The 20,401-nt window shown below is 41.6% G+C and overlaps 1 protein-coding gene across 1 annotated transcript in view; it reads right to left on the minus strand.

Annotated features, from left to right (window-relative positions):
- Window positions 1-20,401, minus strand: part of gabrb1 (gamma-aminobutyric acid type A receptor subunit beta1) — a 286,470-nt gene that overhangs the window by 123,518 nt on the left and 142,551 nt on the right. Inside the window, exon 5 of the mRNA XM_043691745.1 lies at window positions 15,000-15,220. Within this exon, the coding sequence (XP_043547680.1) occupies window positions 15,000-15,220 (221 nt within the window). The remainder of the gene's footprint in view (window positions 1-14,999; window positions 15,221-20,401) is intronic.

Here is a 20,401-nt window from a genome sequence, read left to right on the forward strand (position 1 = left end):
GAATTCGTCAATAAAATAAGAGATCTATAAGAAAAAGCTATGGCTTGGAAATTCAATTATCTGACATTATTTTTGAAAGACTACATAAAAAGCTGAAGGAAAACAGAAAGAGGCTGATATATTTGTCCCATTTTCCGTAATAGAAATATAACAGACATATCCTGAATTGAGAGATATCAAATAATCTACTCAGAAATTGAAACCGACACATAAGTGGTTGTATTTAAAAGACAAAGTATCAATGAAGAAATGGAGAACACCTAAATCCCCATCGGATGAGGATTGAATAGTAGGATAGCAGATGGCAACTTCAGCTCAGTATCGTAACAAAATTTTACGATTACCTTACAATCAAATTGCAAGTCACTTGAGTATTAGGAAAACACAATATACAATAATAGACATTTTTATTGGCCAAGATTTAAAAAAATGTGATTGTTTTGGTGGGTGGGAAACCTGAACTATAAATTAAACTTACACTTTTAAATCTGATGTTGCTTTTGGTGAACTATTCAGCAGTTTTGTAAAAAATTGTTTTGGACACCTTCCTTAACTTAGCGATGTGATTCAGTGTCTTTGAACAATTATGGATGTTTTGACAAGCTTTCCTAAGGCCATATCTTTGCAAATAATGGCAATTTTTGTCTTGGAAAAATTGTACAAAAAATTACAAGATATGGATTACTCATGGTTAAAATTTTATGTCACAAACATTCAATGAAATAATGAACTATTTGGGAATAAAATGAGGAATGGCTTCAGCTTACCATAAACAATCTCAAACAACATTTGAAACAGGCATCAAACTTTAATGATCATGATTCAAAATTATTGTCACAAATGTCTAAATTATTGGAATGAAAAAATTCCCTAGTTACTGTTTGGCAAGAAGAATGTACCTAATAAGTTTAAAGAATTGCCCAGCTATGTCCTGTGCATAAAAAGCAGGATAAATTCAATCCAGCCAATTACCGCACCATCAGTCTACTTTTGATCATCAGTAAAGTGATGGAAGGTGACATCAACAGTGCTATCAAGCAGTACCTGCTCAGCAATAACCTGCTCAGTGATGCCCAGTTTTGGGTTTCACCAGGGCCATTCAGCTCATGACCTCATTACAGCCTTAGTTCAAACATGGACAAAATGACTGAATTCCATAGGGGAGGTGAGAGTGACTATTCTTAAGAATGGATGGGACAGATGCATCCCAGAAAATGGGAAAAGGCAGAGACCATTCATCCTTTGAATCTTCCCCATCATTCAATATGATCATCTAATTCAGTACTCTGTTCCCTCTTGATCCCTTTATCTCTAAGTATTATATCTAAACTCTTATTGAAAATATTCAACATTTTGGCCCTAACTGGTTTTTTTTGAGGCAGAGAATTCCACAAGCTCACCACACTCTGGGTGAAGAAATGTCTCCTCCCCTTGATAAATGGCCTTTATCCTTACACTGCAACCCCTGGTTCTGGACTTCCTGGTCATTGGGATTATCCATTATGCATTTGTCATGTCTGGTCCTGTTAGAATTTTTCAGGCTTCTCTGAGATCCCCCTTATTCTTTAAATCTCCATTGAATATGGTGCTAACTAATGCAGTCCCTCTTCATACGTCAGTCCTGCCCTCCCAGGAGTAAACCTTGTAAACCTTCGCTGCACTCCTTTCATAACCAGAGCATCCTTCCTTTCATCTCATACCTTTAATAATATCATGGACTGCCTTTGACAACACATGACAATTAGTATTCAAAATGTTGTTGAATGTTTGAATTACTTTTAATCTTCACACATTGTAGTTAAAGTTTAGGAGTTGGTAAGCAATTGACTGTGATTGGGATGCTGGATCCAACCCACCAACCTTTGGATTTTGCTGAAACATATCAGGCTTCCCAAACACCCTGACACGCGCCACTGAAAGGGAGAACAGTGGCAACAGAGGGGAAATTATATGACAGGGCAAAGAATCGACTGTAAGTACTCACTGCAGCTTTCTTAGCTGCTTGTGAGGAATAGCTTCTGCAAAACATTTGTGCTGGGAGGTTACTTTACATATTGTTCGCAATGCTTGAAGGTTCGACCTGCATTGTGGAGCATTTTTATATCAGATCAGTATCAGTGCAGCTTATGTCACCTTAGATTGGATCTCAGATGAGAACCAGAGAGATTTGCAAAAAAAAAACTGCTCACAGTCCTACTGCTCCACAAGAAAAAAAGGCTTCAGCAGAGAGACACAACTTGCATGTGATATAACCAGGGCACCAGATCTACCGACAGAGGATATGCATTTTACATACAAAAATAGAACAGCAGTAGATTCAGGCTCTCAATTCGGCCCTGTCATTGGATAAGATTATGTCTAACCTGTTTGTGGCCTTCACCCCACTTTTATTTCTACTTCCTATACCCTTTGACTCCCTTGTCAATCAAGACAATATCAATCTCTGCCTTAAAAATATTCTATGATGCTGAAATAAAAGCAAAGAACTGCAGATGCTTGACACCTGAAATTTTACAAAAAACAAGTGTTGGAGAAATCCAGCAGTTCTGGTGGTGGTTTCCGAAGAAGAGTCATGTCGAACTTGAAAATTTGCCTCTGTTTCAGTCTCCACAGACGCTGCCAGACCTGATGAGTCTCTCCAGGACTTTCAGTTATCTGTCTCTCCTGCTGTCTGGAGAGGAGAATTTCATAGATCAAGGATCTCCTGAGAGGAAAAACAGTCCCATCATCTCCATTTTAAGTGGTAGAGACTTTGTTTTTTTTTATTGTGTCTCCTAAATCTAGTCTCTTTCACAAGGGGAAACATCCTCAACTTACAGCATGTCAATTTCCCTCAAATTCTTACATGTTTCAATAAGATCACCTCTCATTCTTCTAAACACCAATGGATAAAGGCTAACCCTGTCCAACCTGTCTCATAAGACAACTGTCTCATTCTAGGAATCAGTTAAGTGGAACTTTATTTACTGTTTCGAATGCTGAACTTCTTCTAATACTTCAGTCACATTTAAGGAAACATAAGATGCCGCATGAGGTGCACTTTGCACAGGATCATGATGTCTGCTGGAGGAGGATCTGCTGTGGCTTAAGCCAATAGCCATACCAGGCCCATAGCTGTGAAATCACCATTGTCTTTAACTTTGTCTCTGAATGCTGTCAAGACTGTACTGAAACTTCTTCAGCTTCTTGAAGCAAACCACACACAAAAGTAAAAACCATTGACAGGTGTGACGCTGAGATTTCTTTACTATATCATTTGTTCATTTCATCAGTACTCTCTTCCTAAAGTATGTTACTACCCTCTGCATAAGAGAATACCACTCTCTAGAATATGAACAATTGGCCACTACTTTGCTTTCGTTGCCTTGTCAATTTTGTATCCAGGTTGTCACAGCCCATTTAATCTCATCGGATTTATCTTTGCATTTATGTGATAAGTTATAAATTGTCTTCTTAAAGATTGTAGATAAATCAGCTGTACTAGCTTCATCAATTCTCTTTGTTAATACATTAATAAACAAATCAAGTTAGTCAGATATGATTTGCTTTTAAATTTGCTTTTTTGAGTAAGTTATATTAAATTAACCTGGTGGCATTGTTCTTACCCTTTATTTATTTTATGTTATTTTATCAATTGTATTATCTTTTATATTATCCTTTACTTTATGGTACCATGTAGAAGGTATTATAGGTATTTCCAAAGGCAGTAAAGATGTTGCTGTGATACCAATAATAATACAGCCACAATTATATTAAATACTAAACACTTTTAAATTACATAATATCAAGCTTGCTTTTTAATCAGTTATCCTGCACAATTTATTAACAAACTGGCATCTAGGGGATAATATTATTTTTGAAGTTGCCCAACAGACACTATTATCCTGTTGAATGCTTGTCTGAGCTTTTATTTGATATTTAATATACACTGTTGTGTTGCACAGCACAAAGTCATGACTAATTTTGAATCATTAAAACTGGTTAGGATTATTACACTGGGGCAAGTTTACTTATCATCAAATTGTTCAACAACAATACAAACTTGCATTTGAGTATCCTTTCATGCAGTAAAACATCTCAAGGTACTTCACAGAATTGATTATCTTTGCAAATGAATACCAAGCCATGTAACATATTGTTCCATATGCTTAAAGTCTTGATCAAAAGGGTTAGATTTAATGAATATATTAAGGAGGAGAGAAGCAAAAAGGTTTTGGGAAGGAATTCCTGGAGTCAGTATCCAGGGCAGCTGAAGACAAAGCAGCCACTGTTTTTATCATCCTGTCATGACATGTGAGCATTGTTGGTAAGACCAGCATATCTTACCCATCTCTAATAATGGTGGATAAATTACAATCAAGGATGTGAAGGAGGCCAGAATGGAAGGAATAAAGAAATCTCAGGAAATGTAGAACTGGAGCAGATTACAGAGATAGGGAGGAGCGATATCGTGGAGAGATTAGAATACAAGGACAAATAGTTTCAAATTGAGCTATTGCCAGGTTGAGAGCCGATATTATACTGCCATCATTTACATATTGTCGTCATGTGTATACCTACAGAAACCCTCATTTAAATCCACTTTGCTGCCTAATATACATCTATCCATATCATCCCAGACATATAAGACACACTATTGTCGAATATACAAAAGTGGTCTTTTGATTTTGTGCTACTGTCTGGCTTTTTACAAACTAGGGCAATCTCCTAAGAATCTATTTGGGGAGGCAAGCGTGTCATGTATGATTCTCCATCTCTAATTGCTCCTAATTCAGCAAGCAAAGATATGGTGGGTGGATAGGCCAGTGTTTGAGTAAGACCATGAGGGGTTTTAGTGAGGGTACAAGATGGGAAGATATTGGAATAGATGTTTCTAGAAGTAACAAAGGAATGAATGAGGATTTCAGCAACAAATGGCCTAAGGTAAGGTTGAGATGGGCAACGTTTTGAGTTACAAGTGGTTAGTTTTGGTGATGGAGATGATGAAGTAAGAAACTAAGCTCAGGATGCAATAGGTTCCCTATGATGTGTACACTATATTCAACTCCGAGGTTTATCAGAGAGAGAGTCTGGGGAAAGAGAACAGAGTTTGTGTTGAAAACCAAAGACAATACTTAATTAGCAGAGTTACATGATCTTCCAGTATTAGATATCAGCCAACCAGTGTGACAAATCAAAGCAAGTAGAGGTGTCAATATAGGTGCTGTTAAATCTGCATTGTTATAGGAACATAGGATATAGGACATACTAACAGGAGGAGGTCATTCAGCCCTTAGAGCCTGATCCAGCATTCAATTATATTATGGCTGATCTAGTCGTGGTCTTAACTCACCTTTCTACACGCTGCACCACTTTAATAAACTGGGGCTCCCTTATCTAGCCGAAAATCGAATTAACCAGCCTTAAATGTATAGGACCTTCCTCGAATTTGCTGGTTTTCAGCACTCCTTAGCACATTAATGCTAGAAAAATATCTGTCTCCTGATTTGGATAGATAAAACATCAGTCATGAAATAGAGACCATTTCCAAGATTTCTGTAGACGCACTGCTTCATTTCAGTTCTGGCTTTCTCATGCTTCACTAGATTTTCAGCTTTGACAACAAAAAGCTGTTTGTCTCTGAAGCCTTGGGTGATGATCCATCAAATGCCTCTTTAGTTACATAAGGATTAAAAATCAAATACTGGTCCTTTGAGGATTGCTGTAGCTTCAAATCCGCTCAGTATATTGTAAATAGTCCATTGAATTCATGCAATAATTGGTTTTTGAATCTTACAATCATCTACTTGAATTATATTAGAAATTGTAGAGTTCTGGCCTCAATTCATAAAAGACTAGTTATTTCATAATTCAAAAGAAAATTTTTCCTCCAATGAAAATAATGGTATAAGGCAACAATTATCAACTGTGATTCATCTATTTACGTAAGTATTTTATTTTGTATCTTTCATGGGATGTGGACACTGGGACAAGGTCAGTTTTCATTTTCCATTCCTATTTGCCAGTAAGAAGGTGGTGGTAAACTATATCCCACTTGAACCACTGTAGTCTGTGATGTAGGTACATCCATTGTGCTTATAATTGGCTTTGTTTCCTGACCTTATACTGCTCTGCAGAATTGTGTTCCTACATATATACCTCCATATTGCCCATTAACATGATATTGAAACTACATCTCACACATATATCCAGATTCTCCTTTCACATGACCAGACCACCAGACCACTCAAATGTAAGAAACCTGCAAGGAAGCGGGTAAACATGCTGGTAAGACTGAGGCCCCCCCTTCCTAGCTTACTCCTAGCAAATGTACAATCTCTGGAGAACAAGATGGATAAACTCAGATCACAGCTCAGCTTCCAGCATGAACTGCAGGACTGCTGTGCATTCTGCTTCACAGAAACCTGGCTCAACCCATCCATTCCCCACTGCGCACTTTAGGCTGATGGTTCTTCTATCCATTGTATGGACCATACAGAGTCCTTGGGTAAGACAAAGGGTGCAGGGTTTGCTTTTTAATCAACAATTTGTGGTGCACAGACATTGCAACCTGGGCAGCCATTGCTCCCTAAACATTGAATTCCTCACCATCAAATGCAGCCCCTTCTATCTACCACGGGAATTTACTGCTGCTATACTAACTGCTGTGTACATACCACCACAAGCAAAGGTTGAGGAAGCTCTAGATGTGTTGTGCTCCCCCACTAACACCCTGGAGACGAAACACCCAGAGGCCCAGATTATTGTAACTGGCGACTTCAATCAAGCCAATCGAAGGAAGGTGTTGCCCAAGTTCCACCAAAACATTACCTGCCCCACCAGGGGCCCATTTCTACACCACTGTGAAAGATGCCTACCGCTCCATCCCCTGCATTCCGACCACAATGCCATGTTTCTCCTCCCGGCTTACACACAAAAGCTCAAGCAGGAGACTCCCTCGTGGATACAGATCCAGTGCTGGTCAGAGGAGGCAGAGGATCAACTCCGGTGCTGTCTGGAACCGGCTGTTTGGGCCATGTTCAAACAATCCGCAGGTACCTTGGACAAGTACGCCATCACCATCACTGACTTTATCAGCAAGTGTGTGGAGGACTGCATACCAAGGAAGTCAATCTGGGTGTTCTCCAACAGAAACCCTGCATGAATCAGGACATACAAAACCTGCTACAAATCGGGTATGAGGCCTTCAGAGCAGGACACCCACTCAAATATAAAGAATCCAAGTAAGACCTTCGCAGAGGTCAAATACCGATCGAAACTAGAGACCCAGACAGACACACGGCGACTATGGCAAGGACTGCATGACATCACAGGTTCTAAAAAGAGACAGTACAAAATAGCAGACGATGACATATCCCTCCCAGACCGTCTCAATGCCTTCTATGCTCGCTTTGAGCAGAATTTCGGTGGAGAGGTAACACCTATTCCGACAAGTCCTGATGAACCTATCCCAGTCACTGCATCAGAGGTCAGATCAGTTTTCCTTCATGTGAATCCCAAAGAAAGCGATGGGACCAGATGGAGTACCAGGCCGTGCACTCAGAGCATACGCAAAGCAATCGGCAGAGGTCTTCTCGGACATCTTCAACCTCTCCCTGCAACAGGCCACTGTCCCTGCCTGTTTCAATTGGACCAACATCATCCCTGTGCCTAAGAAGGCTCATGCAGCATGTCTGAATGTCTACCGCCCAGTGGCCCTAACTCCGGTGGTCATGAAATGCTTTGAAAGGCTGGTCATGGCATTAATCAACTCCAGCCTTCCCCAGTACTCTTGACCTACTTCAATTTGCGTATTGGACCAACAGATCCATGTCAGATGCCATATCACTTGCCCTTCACTCCTCCCTAGAACATCTTGACACCAAGAACAGCTACGTAAGAATCCTACTCATGGACTACAGTGCAGCCTTCAACACTATTATCCCCTGGAGACTGATTACTAAACTTAGTGATCTCAGACTGAGCCCCACTTTCTGCAACTGGATCCTCAGTTTCCTGACCCACAGGCATCAGTCAGTGAAGATTGGAGACAACATTTCATCCTCACTAACACTCAACACTGGACCCCCCCAGGGGTGCACACTCAGCCACCTACTATACTTACGTATACCCATTACTGCATCGCTAAATACCAGAGTAATGCCATTTACATGTTGGCTGATGACAAAAATTGGAAGTGTAGTGAACAGTGAAGAAAGTTACCTCAGATTACAGTGGGATCTTGATCAGATAGGACAATGGGCCGAGAAATGGCAGACAGAGTTGAATTTAGATAAATGTGAAGTACTGCATTTTGGGAAAGCAAATCTTAGCAGGACTTGTACACTTAATGGTAAGGTCCTAGGGAGTGTTGCTGAATAAAGAGACCTTGGAGTGCAGGTTCATAGGGGAGTCACAGGTAGGATAGTGAAGTAGGCGTTTGGTATGCTTTCCTTTATTGGTCAGAGTATTGAGTACAGGAGTTGGGAGGTCATGTTGCAGCTGTACAGGACATTGGTTAGGCCACTGTTGGAATATTGCATGCAATTCTGGTCTCCTTCCTATCGGAAAGATGTTGTGAAACTTGAAAGGGTTCAGAAAAGATTTACAAGGATGCTGCCAGAGTTGGAGGATTTGAGCTGTAGGGGGAGATTGAATAGGCTGGGGCTGTTTTCTCTGGAACGTCAGAGGCTGAGGGGTGACCTTATAGAGGTTTATAAAATCATGAGAGGCATGGATAGGATAAATAGGCAAAGTCTTTTCCCTGGGATGGGGTAGGCCAGAACTAGAAGACATAGGTTTAGGGTGAGAGGGGAAAGATATAAAAGAGACCTAAGGAGCAACGTTTTCAAGCAGAGGGTGGTATGTGTATGAAATGAGCTGCCAGAGAAAGTGGTGGAGGCTAGTACAATTGCAACATTTAAAAGGCATTTGGATGGGTATATGAATAGGAAAGGTTTGGAGGGATATGGACCAGGTGCTGGCAGGTGGGACTAGATTGGGTTGGGATATCTGGATGGCATGGACGAGTTGGACTGAAGGGTCTGTTTCTGTGCTGTACATCTCTATGGGTCTATGGCCACCATAGTCAGTCGAATCTCTGGCGATGAAACAGACTACAGACGGGAGGTGGAAAATCTTGACCAATTGTGCACTGAGAACAACCTAGCTCTCAATGCTCTGAGGGAAAGGATTTATGACCATCTGGAAGAGCATGGCTTGATTAAATGCAGTCAGCACGGCTTTGTGAGGGGCAGGTCATGCCTCACAAATCTTATTGAGTTCTTTGAGGATGTTACTCGACAAGTTGATGAGGGTCGAGTGGTGAATATGGTGTATTCAAGGAATGAGTTCCAAGGAACTCATTATTGACTTTCGGCAATAATGCACCCCTACACATCATCAGCACAGAGGTGGAACGAGTGGAGAGTGTCAAGCTCCTGGGAGTGGTCATCCACAACAAGCTTTCTTGGACTCTTCCTGTGGACGCACTGTTTACAAAGGCCTCTTCTTCCTCAGGCAGCTGAGGAAATTTGGCATGACAGCGAATACCCTTGCCAACTTTTATAGGTGCTCCATTGAAAGCATTCTGTCTGGATGTATCACTACCTGGTATGGCAACTGTACCATTCAAGATCGGAGATGGTTACAGAGAGTGGTGAACTCGGCCTGGACAATCACAAAGGCCAACTTCCCATCTATAGAATCCATCTACCAGGCCCGCTGTCAAGGAAAGACCGCCAGCATTCTCAAAGATTCTCTGGCACTGAGCCTGACACTGCAGCCCAGAAGAGAAGGGGGCAGAATAGAAAAGCACTAGTGGTAGGAGACTCGATTGTTCGGAGAATTGACAGGAGATTTTGTGGTCAGGATCGGGATTCCCGGAAGGTATGTTACCTCCCTGGTGCCAGGGTGCAGGACGTCTCCGATTGGGTGTATAAGATTCTGAAAGGGGAGGGCGAACAGCCAGAAATCGTGTTACATATTGACACCAATGATATAACCAAGAAAGGATTGAGAATATAAAAAGTGAGTTATGGTGGAAGCTGCAGAGCAGGACGAACAGAGTAGTGTTCTTGGGTTTACTACTGTCCCACGAGAAAGCGAAGCGAGGAACAGGGAGCAGGCGCAGCTTAACACGTGGCTGCGCAGCTGGTGTAGGAGGGAGGGCTTCAGATATGTAGATAATTGGGATACCTTCTGGGGAAGGTGGGACCTGTACATGAAGGACGGGTTGCACCTGAACTGGAAGGGGACCAATGTCCTGGGTGGAAGGTTTGCTCGAGTGGTTCAGGAGGGTTTAAACTAGTATGGCAGGGGGGTGGGAACTTGAGCTATATACTGATAGTGAGAGTTGATGGAGATGAGGCAATAGCAAGAGGTAGCACAGCCAGTGGGAAGGAATTTCCTGGGAGAGAACCAAGGGATCAGTTAAAGTGTGTTTGCTTTAATGCAATGATATCAGGAATAAAAGTGATGAGCTTAGAGCATGGATCAGTACCTGGTGCTATGATGTTGTGGCCATATCAGAGACGTGGGTTTCTCAGGGGCAGGAATGGTTGCTGGATATTCCAGGGTTTAGAACATTTAAAAAGAATAGGGAGGGGGTGTAACACTACTAATCGGAGAGGGTATCACAGCTACAGAAGTTTCCATTGTCGAGGAGGGTCTGCCTATTGAGTCAGTATAGGTGGAAATTAGGAACAGTAAGGGAGCAGTCACCTCATTAGGGGTTTACTACAGGCCCCCCAATAGCAGCAGGGAGATTGAAGAAAGCATAGATTGGCAGATTTTGGAAAAGTGTGAATGTAGTAGGGTTGATGTAATGGGTGACTTTAACTTTCCCAATATTGATTGGAGCCTCCTTCGAGCAGATGGTTTGGAAGGAGCTGTTTTTGTAAGGTGTGTTCAGGAGGGTTTCCTAACTCAGTACGTTGACAGGCCGATGTTTAAGGAACAGTTGTTGCAAGTGATGAGTAAATATGTCCCTCTGAGACAGGCAAGAAGGGGTAAGATATAGGAACCTTGGATGACGAGAGCGGTGGAGCTTCTCGTCAAAAGGAAGAAGCTTATGTAAGGTGCAGGAAGCTAGGGTCTTGCTCAGCTCTAGAGGATTACAGGCAGGCGAGGAAGGAGCTCAAAAATGGTCTGAGGAAAGCCAGGAGGGGGCACGAAAAAGGCTTGGCTGGAAGGATTAGGGAGAATCCAAAGGCATTTTACATGTACGTGAGGAATAAGAGAATGATCAAAGAAAGAGTAGGGCCGAACACGGATAGCATAGGGAACTTGTGTATAGAGTCTGAGGAGGTAGGGGAAGCCCTAAATGAGTTTTTTGCTTCTGTCTTTACCAATGAACAGGACCTTGTAGTGAATGAAACCATTGAGGAGCAGGTAAGCATGCTGGAACGCATAGAGATTGAGGAAGCTGATGTGCTGAAAATTTTGACAAATATTAAGATTGACAAGTCGCCAGGGCCAGACCAAATTTGTTCTTGGCTGCTTTGGGAAGAGAGAAATGTGATTGCTTCGCCGCTTGCGAAGATCTTTGCATCCTCGCTCTCCACTGGAGTCGTACCTGAGGACTGGAGGGAGGCAAATGTACTTCCTCTCTTCAAGAAAGGAAATAGGGAAATCCCTGGCAATTACAGACCAGTCAGTCTCACATATGTGGTCTGCAAGGTGTTAGAAAGGATTCTGAGGGATAGGATTTATGACCATCTGGAAGAGCATGGCTTGATTAAATGCAGTCAGCACGGCTTTGTGAGGGGCAGGTCATGCCTCACAAATCTTATTGAGTTCTTTGAGGATGTTACTCGACAAGTTGATGAGGGTCGAGTGGTGAATATGGTGTATGTGGACTTCAGCAAGGCATTTGATAAGGTTCCCAATGGTAGGCTCATTCAGAAGGTCAGGAGGAATGGGATTCAGGGAAATTTAGCTGTCTGGATACAGAATTGGCTGGCCAACAGATGACAGCGAGTAGTAGTGGAAGGAAAGTATTCTGCCTGGAAGTCAGTGGTGAGTGGTGTTCCATAGGGCTCTGTTCTTGGGCGTCTTTGTAATTTTTATTAATGACTTGGATGAGGAGATTGAAGGATGGGTCAGCAACTTTGCAGATGACACAAAGGTTGGAGGTGTCGTTGACAGTATAGAGGGCTGTTGTAGGCTGCAGCGGGACATTGACAGATGCAGAGATGGGCTGAGAGGTGGCAGATGGAGCTCAACCTGGATAAATGCGAAGTGATGCATTTTGGAAGATCAAACTTGAAAGTCGAGTACAGGATTAAAGACCGTATTCTTGGCAGAGTGGAGGGACAGCGGGATCTTGGTGTGCAGGTACATAGATCCTTTAAAATTGCCACCCAAGTGGACAGGGTTGTTAAGAAAGCATATGGTGTTTTGGCTTTCATTAACAGGGGGATTGAGTTTCAGAGCCGTGAGATTTTGTTACAGCTCTATAAAACTTTGGTTAGACCGCACTTGGAATACTGTGTCCAGTTCTGGCTGCCCTATTATAGGAAATATGTGGATGCTTTGGAGAGGATTCAGAGGAGGTTTACCAGGATGCTGCCTGGAATGGAGGGCTTATCTTACGAAGGGCAGTTGACTGAGCTCCGACTTTCTTCATTGGAAAAAAGAAGGAAGAGAGGGGACCTAATTGAGGTGTACAAGATAATGAGAGGCATAGATAGAGTTGAAAGCCAGAGACTTTTTCCCAGGGCAGAAATTGTTAACACAAGAGGTCATAGTTTTAAGCTGTTTGGCAGAAAGTATAGAGGGGATGTCAGAGGCGGGTTCTTTACGCAGAGAGTCAGGCAGCATCCAGGGAACAGGACAATCGACGCTTTGGGCATAAGCATTTCAGCTCTGATCTCCAGCATCTGCAGACCTCACTTTCTCCTCTTTATGCAGAGAGTTGTGAGAGCATGGAATGTGTTGCCAGCAGCAGTTGGAAGCGAGGTCATTGGGGATATTTAAGAGACTGCTGGACATGCATATGGTCACAGAAATTTGAGGATTCATACATCAGGTTTACCTTACATGAGGATCAATGGTCAGCACAACATCGTGGGCTGAAGGGCCTGTTCTGTGCTGTGTTGTTCTATGTTCTATTAACTCTGTGATCTGCCTGTATTGCTCGCAAGACAAAGCTTTTCACTGTGCCTCAGTACACGTGACAATAAATTCGATTCGATTCAATTCAATGTATGTGCATAATGCTTTTCATTTATTGCTCTCATATATACACCTACACAACCCTTCATGTAAAAACACTCTGCTGCCTTACATTTATATCTATATTATCCCTGACATACAAGACCACACTGTTGTCTAATATATGAACGTGGTCTTTTGAATTTGTGCTACTGGCTTTTTACAAACTAGGACAACCTAATAAGAATCTAGTTGGGGAGGTAGAGACATCATATACTTTTCTCCACCTCTAATTTCTGGAAAATCTGTAGAGTTTGTGGATCATTCTGCACAAATACTCATATGTTGTCCAAAAGCATGAAGCTCTGAATCTGGATCATGAACTTGTAAAACCCATCCTGTACTTGATATCTACACTGTATCTCACATTTTTATCAATATGACTGTCTCACAATTACAAATATTGGCAGTCCCAGGTTGCGAAGGGGGTTCCAATCTTGAGTCTGATTGCCAGTTTGTACACAAGCTGGAACACAATTCAGGACAATATAAAGTAGCCATTCTTAAGTGTATAAATGTTCATATGTTGGATCTTTTAAATTACACCCCTGCATGGGATCACTGTACATAGAAGTACTCGTTAGTCAGACATTCGTAAATCAGGGACCCTGGGTACTTAAGCAATGATGATTGTTGTCCAGAGAGGGAAAGATAATGTGTTCACTAAGCTTCCAACGTTGAATCAGCTGGGATTGAGTGTGGGTTATAGGTATCCCTTTGTATGGATACATTAAGAAAATATTGTCTGCTTTGATCACTGATAGATCACTTAGAATCAGCATGAAGATCAGCTCAAAATAGTTGAATCTGATTCTGTGAGAGCTGCCACAGTCTTGGCAGGTCCCATGATCCAGATTAAGTGTCTGAATTCCATGAAATGGAAGATTTGAACTGTTGTCTCTTTGAGATACATCCAGTTGACTGTATGACCGAAATATATATGCTATTTCTTGTCCATCAATAGAATGACAATCCAGGTCTTTCTGGTATAATGTGCAATTTGTCAACGCAAATTGGCTATAACACAATTGACGATTTGTGGATGTTGTTTGGATAATGCAAACTTTCTCCTGAACGGCTCTAGGGATTTTCTGTTCGACAGTGCAATTTTCTACAGTGGTTTTCCTTAGCGCGACTTTCTACAGCATGAGGTTGCAGAGGAATACAATTATCGCATCACAGCAAAACAACCTCGACAACGCTTATTCTGGAATCTAATGGATATATCCACACTGCTCTCCAATATATGTCCACAATCACTATCTCACAAATATTTATGCTACCTACATATATGTAAATATGTAGCTTTCACACCTAAATCACCTATATCACCAATATTGAAGCACATCTGATTTTAAAAATTAGTTCTTCCAAATAACATCAAATAATAAGTATCTGTGCCAATTATAGTGGTGGTGTCGCTGTGTATTTGTTTTAAACAAATAGCAGCATCAAAGTATAAATGTGCCTCCCATGGTTCATATACTAGGCTCAGCTGTGCTACTGCACAACAAAAGGGAATGAGCAGAGAGTGGGATCACCAGATCTGCTGACCTTGTTCTAATTGCTGCCTAAAGAATGGAATTGATCTGGGCCTGGGAGCAGGCAATTACTTTCTTTAGAAAGTGAATGATTAGGGGTGACCTGCAAAGAAAGCAGAAATATAACAAATTTGACAGGGAGAGAACAATAATCTAAAGATTATTATCTTGCATTAGCAACACCTAAACTGCATGGCTACCTATAACCCACATTCAATCCCAGTCGGTGATCCACACAACTATTCAAATAAACTTCAAACAAACCTCAGGCTGTACAGCACTGTGCCATCTGGGTGCAGACGAATCATTCGATTTTTCACTGTAACTCCATGCACAAATGACTTTTTGTCATTAATAAAGTAGGTGTCGGGAACCCAGAGTTGGTCAGCCACTCTGTTATCTAGAGTGAGGTTCAGAGGTATTCCAGAGTATGAAAGCCTCTTGTCTCTCCAGGACTGCTGGAAGTACATTGTCAGAGTATAATCCTGCAGAAAGAAGAAAGAAAAATGTCAACTCATCAAGTTCAAAGTTTCTTTCTCACACCTCTTTCACTATGAAATGACCAAACCACTGTGTTCCAAGTGTGATAATGGCCTGTGAGGATCAAATTAACATTACTCCCCAACAGTCTTGGGATATGGCTGAAACACTTACTGTTTTTGGACGATTAGATTGATAAGGTTGACCATAACCCACTTACGTTATTCAAATGAGGTTTTAGATTCTAATTTAAAACAAGAGAATGTTGCAGAGTATTCCCTTCATTCATATCACATAGCAGAGAAGTTGGATCTAGGGATTCGTAAGAAGTTATTACAGCAACATAAGGGGATAAATGTTATTTTTGCAGGGCCTTGAGGAGCTATTTCCTCAGCTTTATTGTCTGTTTATGCTGTGTGTAAATACTGATGAAGTTGCTACATCGAGCTTTAATATTCTTAGGCTAATGAGGAGAAAATCAAGAAATGCTGATTTTCAACCTTCTAGACTCAATGCTGAGATCAACAATTTCAGAATGCAAACTCCTTGCCCCCATTTTGATTTCTTTTTTTGTGTTGTAGTTGTTTCTTATTTTTACTTCAGAGAGCAGCACACTGGCTGCAGACATTGTTTTCAGACGGAGCCTGCCAGTCCTGGAAGCAGCAGCCAGGAGGACACCAGGAAACCGCCTCAGGTTAGGTGGTGGAGTCCCAGAACTTCACCATCTGTCTGCATCCACCACATTTAAGTCCATAAGATGTATGAGTAGTGGTAGGCCATTCAGCCCATCAAGTCTGCCATATCATTCAAAGCAATCATACCTGATCTGATAGCCCTCAATTAATTACAACTTAAGGGCTCATCCTGGCCTGGTCCCTGTTTATTCAGTTCCAGGTGGGAATGATATATTGGCCTACCTGACCAGTAAACCAGATGGGTAAACTGGATACTGCATACCTACCTGACTGGTAAACTATTGTGGTAACTTGGGGCAGGCTTTCAGTTGGACAGTTGTCCTGCAGTTTACACTAACCTATGCATGGTCAAGATACTTCTGAACCCCATGGCTTCCCTCCCCCCATCTGTGAGAACTCTCCCCAGTAACATTCAACTGTTCCCTGGATTGCTCCTCAGACGTGGGAGTCCAGTGAGTGCTGTACTGTCGTAACCATGGTCTCCTCTTCCATGGCAATGTGCGAGATCTTGGCTTCTGACTGACCTGCAGGGTTTTGGAGCGCAGGACTTCCTGAATGACAGTCCTAATCCAAGTCAAAAGCCAGATGGTGATCAATCAGGTACCTGATTGTTGAAAGATCTGGTGAGTTTTCCAGAGCTAACAAGTTCCAGCTTCTCCCTGCTAATTTCATCTGCTTTTGATCATAGTCTGAAAATCAGAATATTCTGCCCCTTGTTTCATCCGCTGTTCCATCATGATTCCTTTTGGCCCTGTAACATTGGGCTGATTCTTACTATATTTTGTCAAGAGTCATTTCTTCACATTCCATTGAAGACCTGGTGGATTTTCTCAGGCTATCATCCCAACATTGCTTCATTAATTACCTACCGCACCCAGTGGTGTCCTCTCGCTCAATGCTAGCCCGATATTCCCAGTCATTGTAGCTGGAAGTATTCACCATTGCTAGGATATCCCATCATCCCGGGGCTGACAACATCTTAAAATCAGCTGTGGTGTAGCCAACTGAATGTTTAGAGCTTAGTTTATAGCTGCTCAGCATGGACTATGAGTAAGTGCCATTTATCTTCCTTCTGTTACCTTACACTCACTCTATCTCTGCTGCTGGACATATTGTCCACAAAGATTCATGATGTACCACTCTCACTGTTGCATAGTGGGTTCAAATGGATACTTCTGTGCTGTAGCAGTCAATGATTCTCTTTTCTCTGTCATATACTTTTCTTCTGTCTTTGTTTTTCTTGCTCCCTTGGCTTTCTCCTGCCTATTACCCTTCCATTTTCAGTTAAACTTTTCTCAGCATCATTTGTCAGTTTCTCAGTGAGGGTATCGGTCTTGCAGTTCTGTCTGTGTGAAGTATATCACTCCAACACAGGTCATTACTGATCCACTGCTGATCCATGTGTCCCACAAATCTTGTTGACTATTCTACCTCCCTGATCACGTAGTGACCTCCCTTATCTGACTCCTTCTGTATTGATAAACTTGTGGCATTAAGAATGTTCCTGAAACCATGTCGATTTTGTTTCTTAATTTCTGTCAGAGGACTTCAGTTCTGTTTCCTCCTATGTCAATGATACTTGATAACTCTCCTTTGTTCTCCCACATTTTTGTGGCCCTTTTCATGTTATCCCACATGATGGTATATGGGTGGCTAAATGAACAAACCTGTAAATATATTTGGACTGCTTTTCTATGTTTTACTCTCACTCTTCTGCAACTCACAGTTCCATGGCTGATCTCTGCCACATTATTACCACTGTCACAAGGAATCAATACTTTTAATCATAATGATTTGAGTGGTGAATCTGTGGATCTCATTTCCACAAAAGACTGTGGAGGCCAAGTCATTGAGTGTATTTCAGACAGAGATAGGTTCTTCATTAGTAAAAGGATGAAAGGTTATGGGGAGAAAGCAGGAAAAGGGGATCGAGAAAATTACCAGCCATGATCGAATGCCAGAACAGAGTCAATGGGCCGAATGACCAAATTCTGCTCCTATATTTTATGACTTTTCCAATAATGTAGAGCTATCCTTGAAATTCTTTTCACTTGACTCATCTCTAAGTCTAAATGGTTTACAATATTCAGGAACATCCACACTGGTTCTGTTGTTAAGTTTGTATCACCCTCACTATGACATTAATTGCAGGCGTGGGAAGTAACTGCAAAGCCTTGGCACATCATTCAACAGTCCTTTACAGAGAGATAAATTGGGCCAAGAAAACATAAAGGCAAACCTTAAAAAATAATTTATTTGAAGAAGAATATCAAGGAAAATATATAGCTTGCCAACATGAATTGTTAAATTTTGAAAGCAAAGCCTAGAATATTATCTCAGTTGAGTTATTCAGTACATCTGTTATGATGCTAAATGCTCTGTCTGAAAGGGTGGTGGAAACAGATTAAATAATAACTTACAAAATGGAACTGGATGAATACTTGAAGAGCTATGGGCAATCGAGGAAGGGAATGGGACTAATTACAAAGCTCCTGTAAAGACCGACATTATGACTGAATTGCCTTCTTCTGTATTATATCATTTCATGATAGTATGATTGTCAGGGCAATATTAGTGTTTTGCTGTTGTACAAAATACTAGATTCTACTTGGTTAAATGGATATGTAGCTGGAAATGTGTTGCTGGAAAAGCGCAGCAGGTCAGGCAGCATCCAAGGAACAGGAGAATCGACGTTTCGGGCATAAGCCGAAATGGATCTCCTAAATGGATATGTAACATGCTGCTGCACAGCACTGTTACTTGTAATGTGCTGGTTGCTCTTTGTAGTCCATCTCTCTCTTTCTCAGCAGTTACTCTCATCAGAATTACTGTTCTCTTTGGTCTATTGACTTTCATTCATGGTTTCCCCAGCTGCAGGATATCAGCAGAATATGGGCAAGCAGAATCCTTCTGCTCCTCTTGAAGTCAAGTGACAGAAAATATGGGAATACAATCAGAAGTGTCTATGCAGCACCTGAAAATAATGTTACTCAAATCTAAAACTTCAGAAAACCATCGGTCTCCTTCATTAACAAGGGAGATGTTTAAAATCAAAAAATCCTTCTTGCTGGTCATGTGAGCTTATTTCCTGGGGCTGGGGAGTTGCATTGGTTAGTTCAGTTGGCCAGATTAGCAGAGTGGAGGACTGAGCTCTATACTTTGTAAATCAAACAGTTGAAAGAATTTGATAGTCAACTGCCAAAGTCTACTTGAAGGAATGGGTGGAAGGCAAACATGATGATTTATTCCATCATACCTAAATCCTGAAATCACCTGCTGATTGCTAACTTCCCTAGGTTTTTTTAAAATTCACTCGTGTAAAGTGAGCATCGCTGGTTGGCCAGCCAGCATTTAGCGCCCATCCCAAGTTGTCCTGGAGAAGGTGGTGCTGAGCTGCCTTCTTGAACTGCTGCAGTCCACCTGCTGTAGGTTGACCCACAATGCTCTTAGGGAGGGAATTCCAGGATTGCACAGAGGCTTTCTGGGTGGAACCTTCCTTCTTGGTCTTTGATTTTTTTTGTTCTAGTATTTCTTCAGACATGGGGATTGTTGCATTATTTTATTTTCTTGTTGAGAGAATCAAATTAAAGTGCATTCACAGTATTGATCATGTGTACTAAGTCTTTGTTCTTTCCCTGCAGTTCATAGTGCAGCTTGTATAGATTTGACATTATATCTGTAAGGAACTGACACCAAGCAACCAGGCATGGTCTGACACTTCATTGAACTCTTCATTCCTTGATTATTTCAGACATCAGATTTCATAAAAATCTTTGCAAGGACTCAAAAGAAAGTATGTTGTGAAAAATGAAAGGGTTCAGAAAAGATTTACAAGGATGTTGCAGGGTTGGAGGGTTTAATCCATAAGGAGAGGCTGAACAGGCTGGGGCTATTTTCCCTGCAGCATTGGAGACTGAGGGATGACCTTATAAAAGTTCATAATATCATTGCATTTATTGGTCAGTGCATTGAGTATAGGAGTCGAAAAGAGTGGCACTGGAAAAGCACAGCAGGTCAGGCACTGAGTATAGGAATTGGGATGTCATGTCACAGTAGTACAGGCTATTGGATAGACCACTTTGGACTACTGTGTGCAATTCTGATCTCCCTGCTAGGAAGGATGTTCTGAAACTTGAAAGCATTCAGAAAAGATTTTCAAGAATGTTGCCAGGGTTAGAGGGTTTGAGTTATAGGGAGAGGCTGAATAGGCTGGGGTTATTTTCCCTGGAGCATCGGAGGCTGAGGGGTGACTTTATAGAGGTTTATAAAATCATGCAGGGCATGGATAGGGTAAATAACCAAGGTCTTTTCCCTGGGGTGGGGGAGTCCAGAACCACAGGAGAAAGATTTAAAAGGGACCTAAGGGTCAACTCATTCATGTTGAGGGTGGTGTGTGTATGGAATGAGCTGCCAGAGGAAGTGGTGAAGGCTGGTACAATTGCAACATGTAAAAGGCATCTGGATGGCTATATGAATAGGAAGGATTTAGAG

This window comes from Chiloscyllium plagiosum, chromosome 1, assembly GCF_004010195.1.
Source record: "Chiloscyllium plagiosum isolate BGI_BamShark_2017 chromosome 1, ASM401019v2, whole genome shotgun sequence".
Classification (NCBI taxonomy): domain Eukaryota; kingdom Metazoa; phylum Chordata; class Chondrichthyes; order Orectolobiformes; family Hemiscylliidae; genus Chiloscyllium; species Chiloscyllium plagiosum.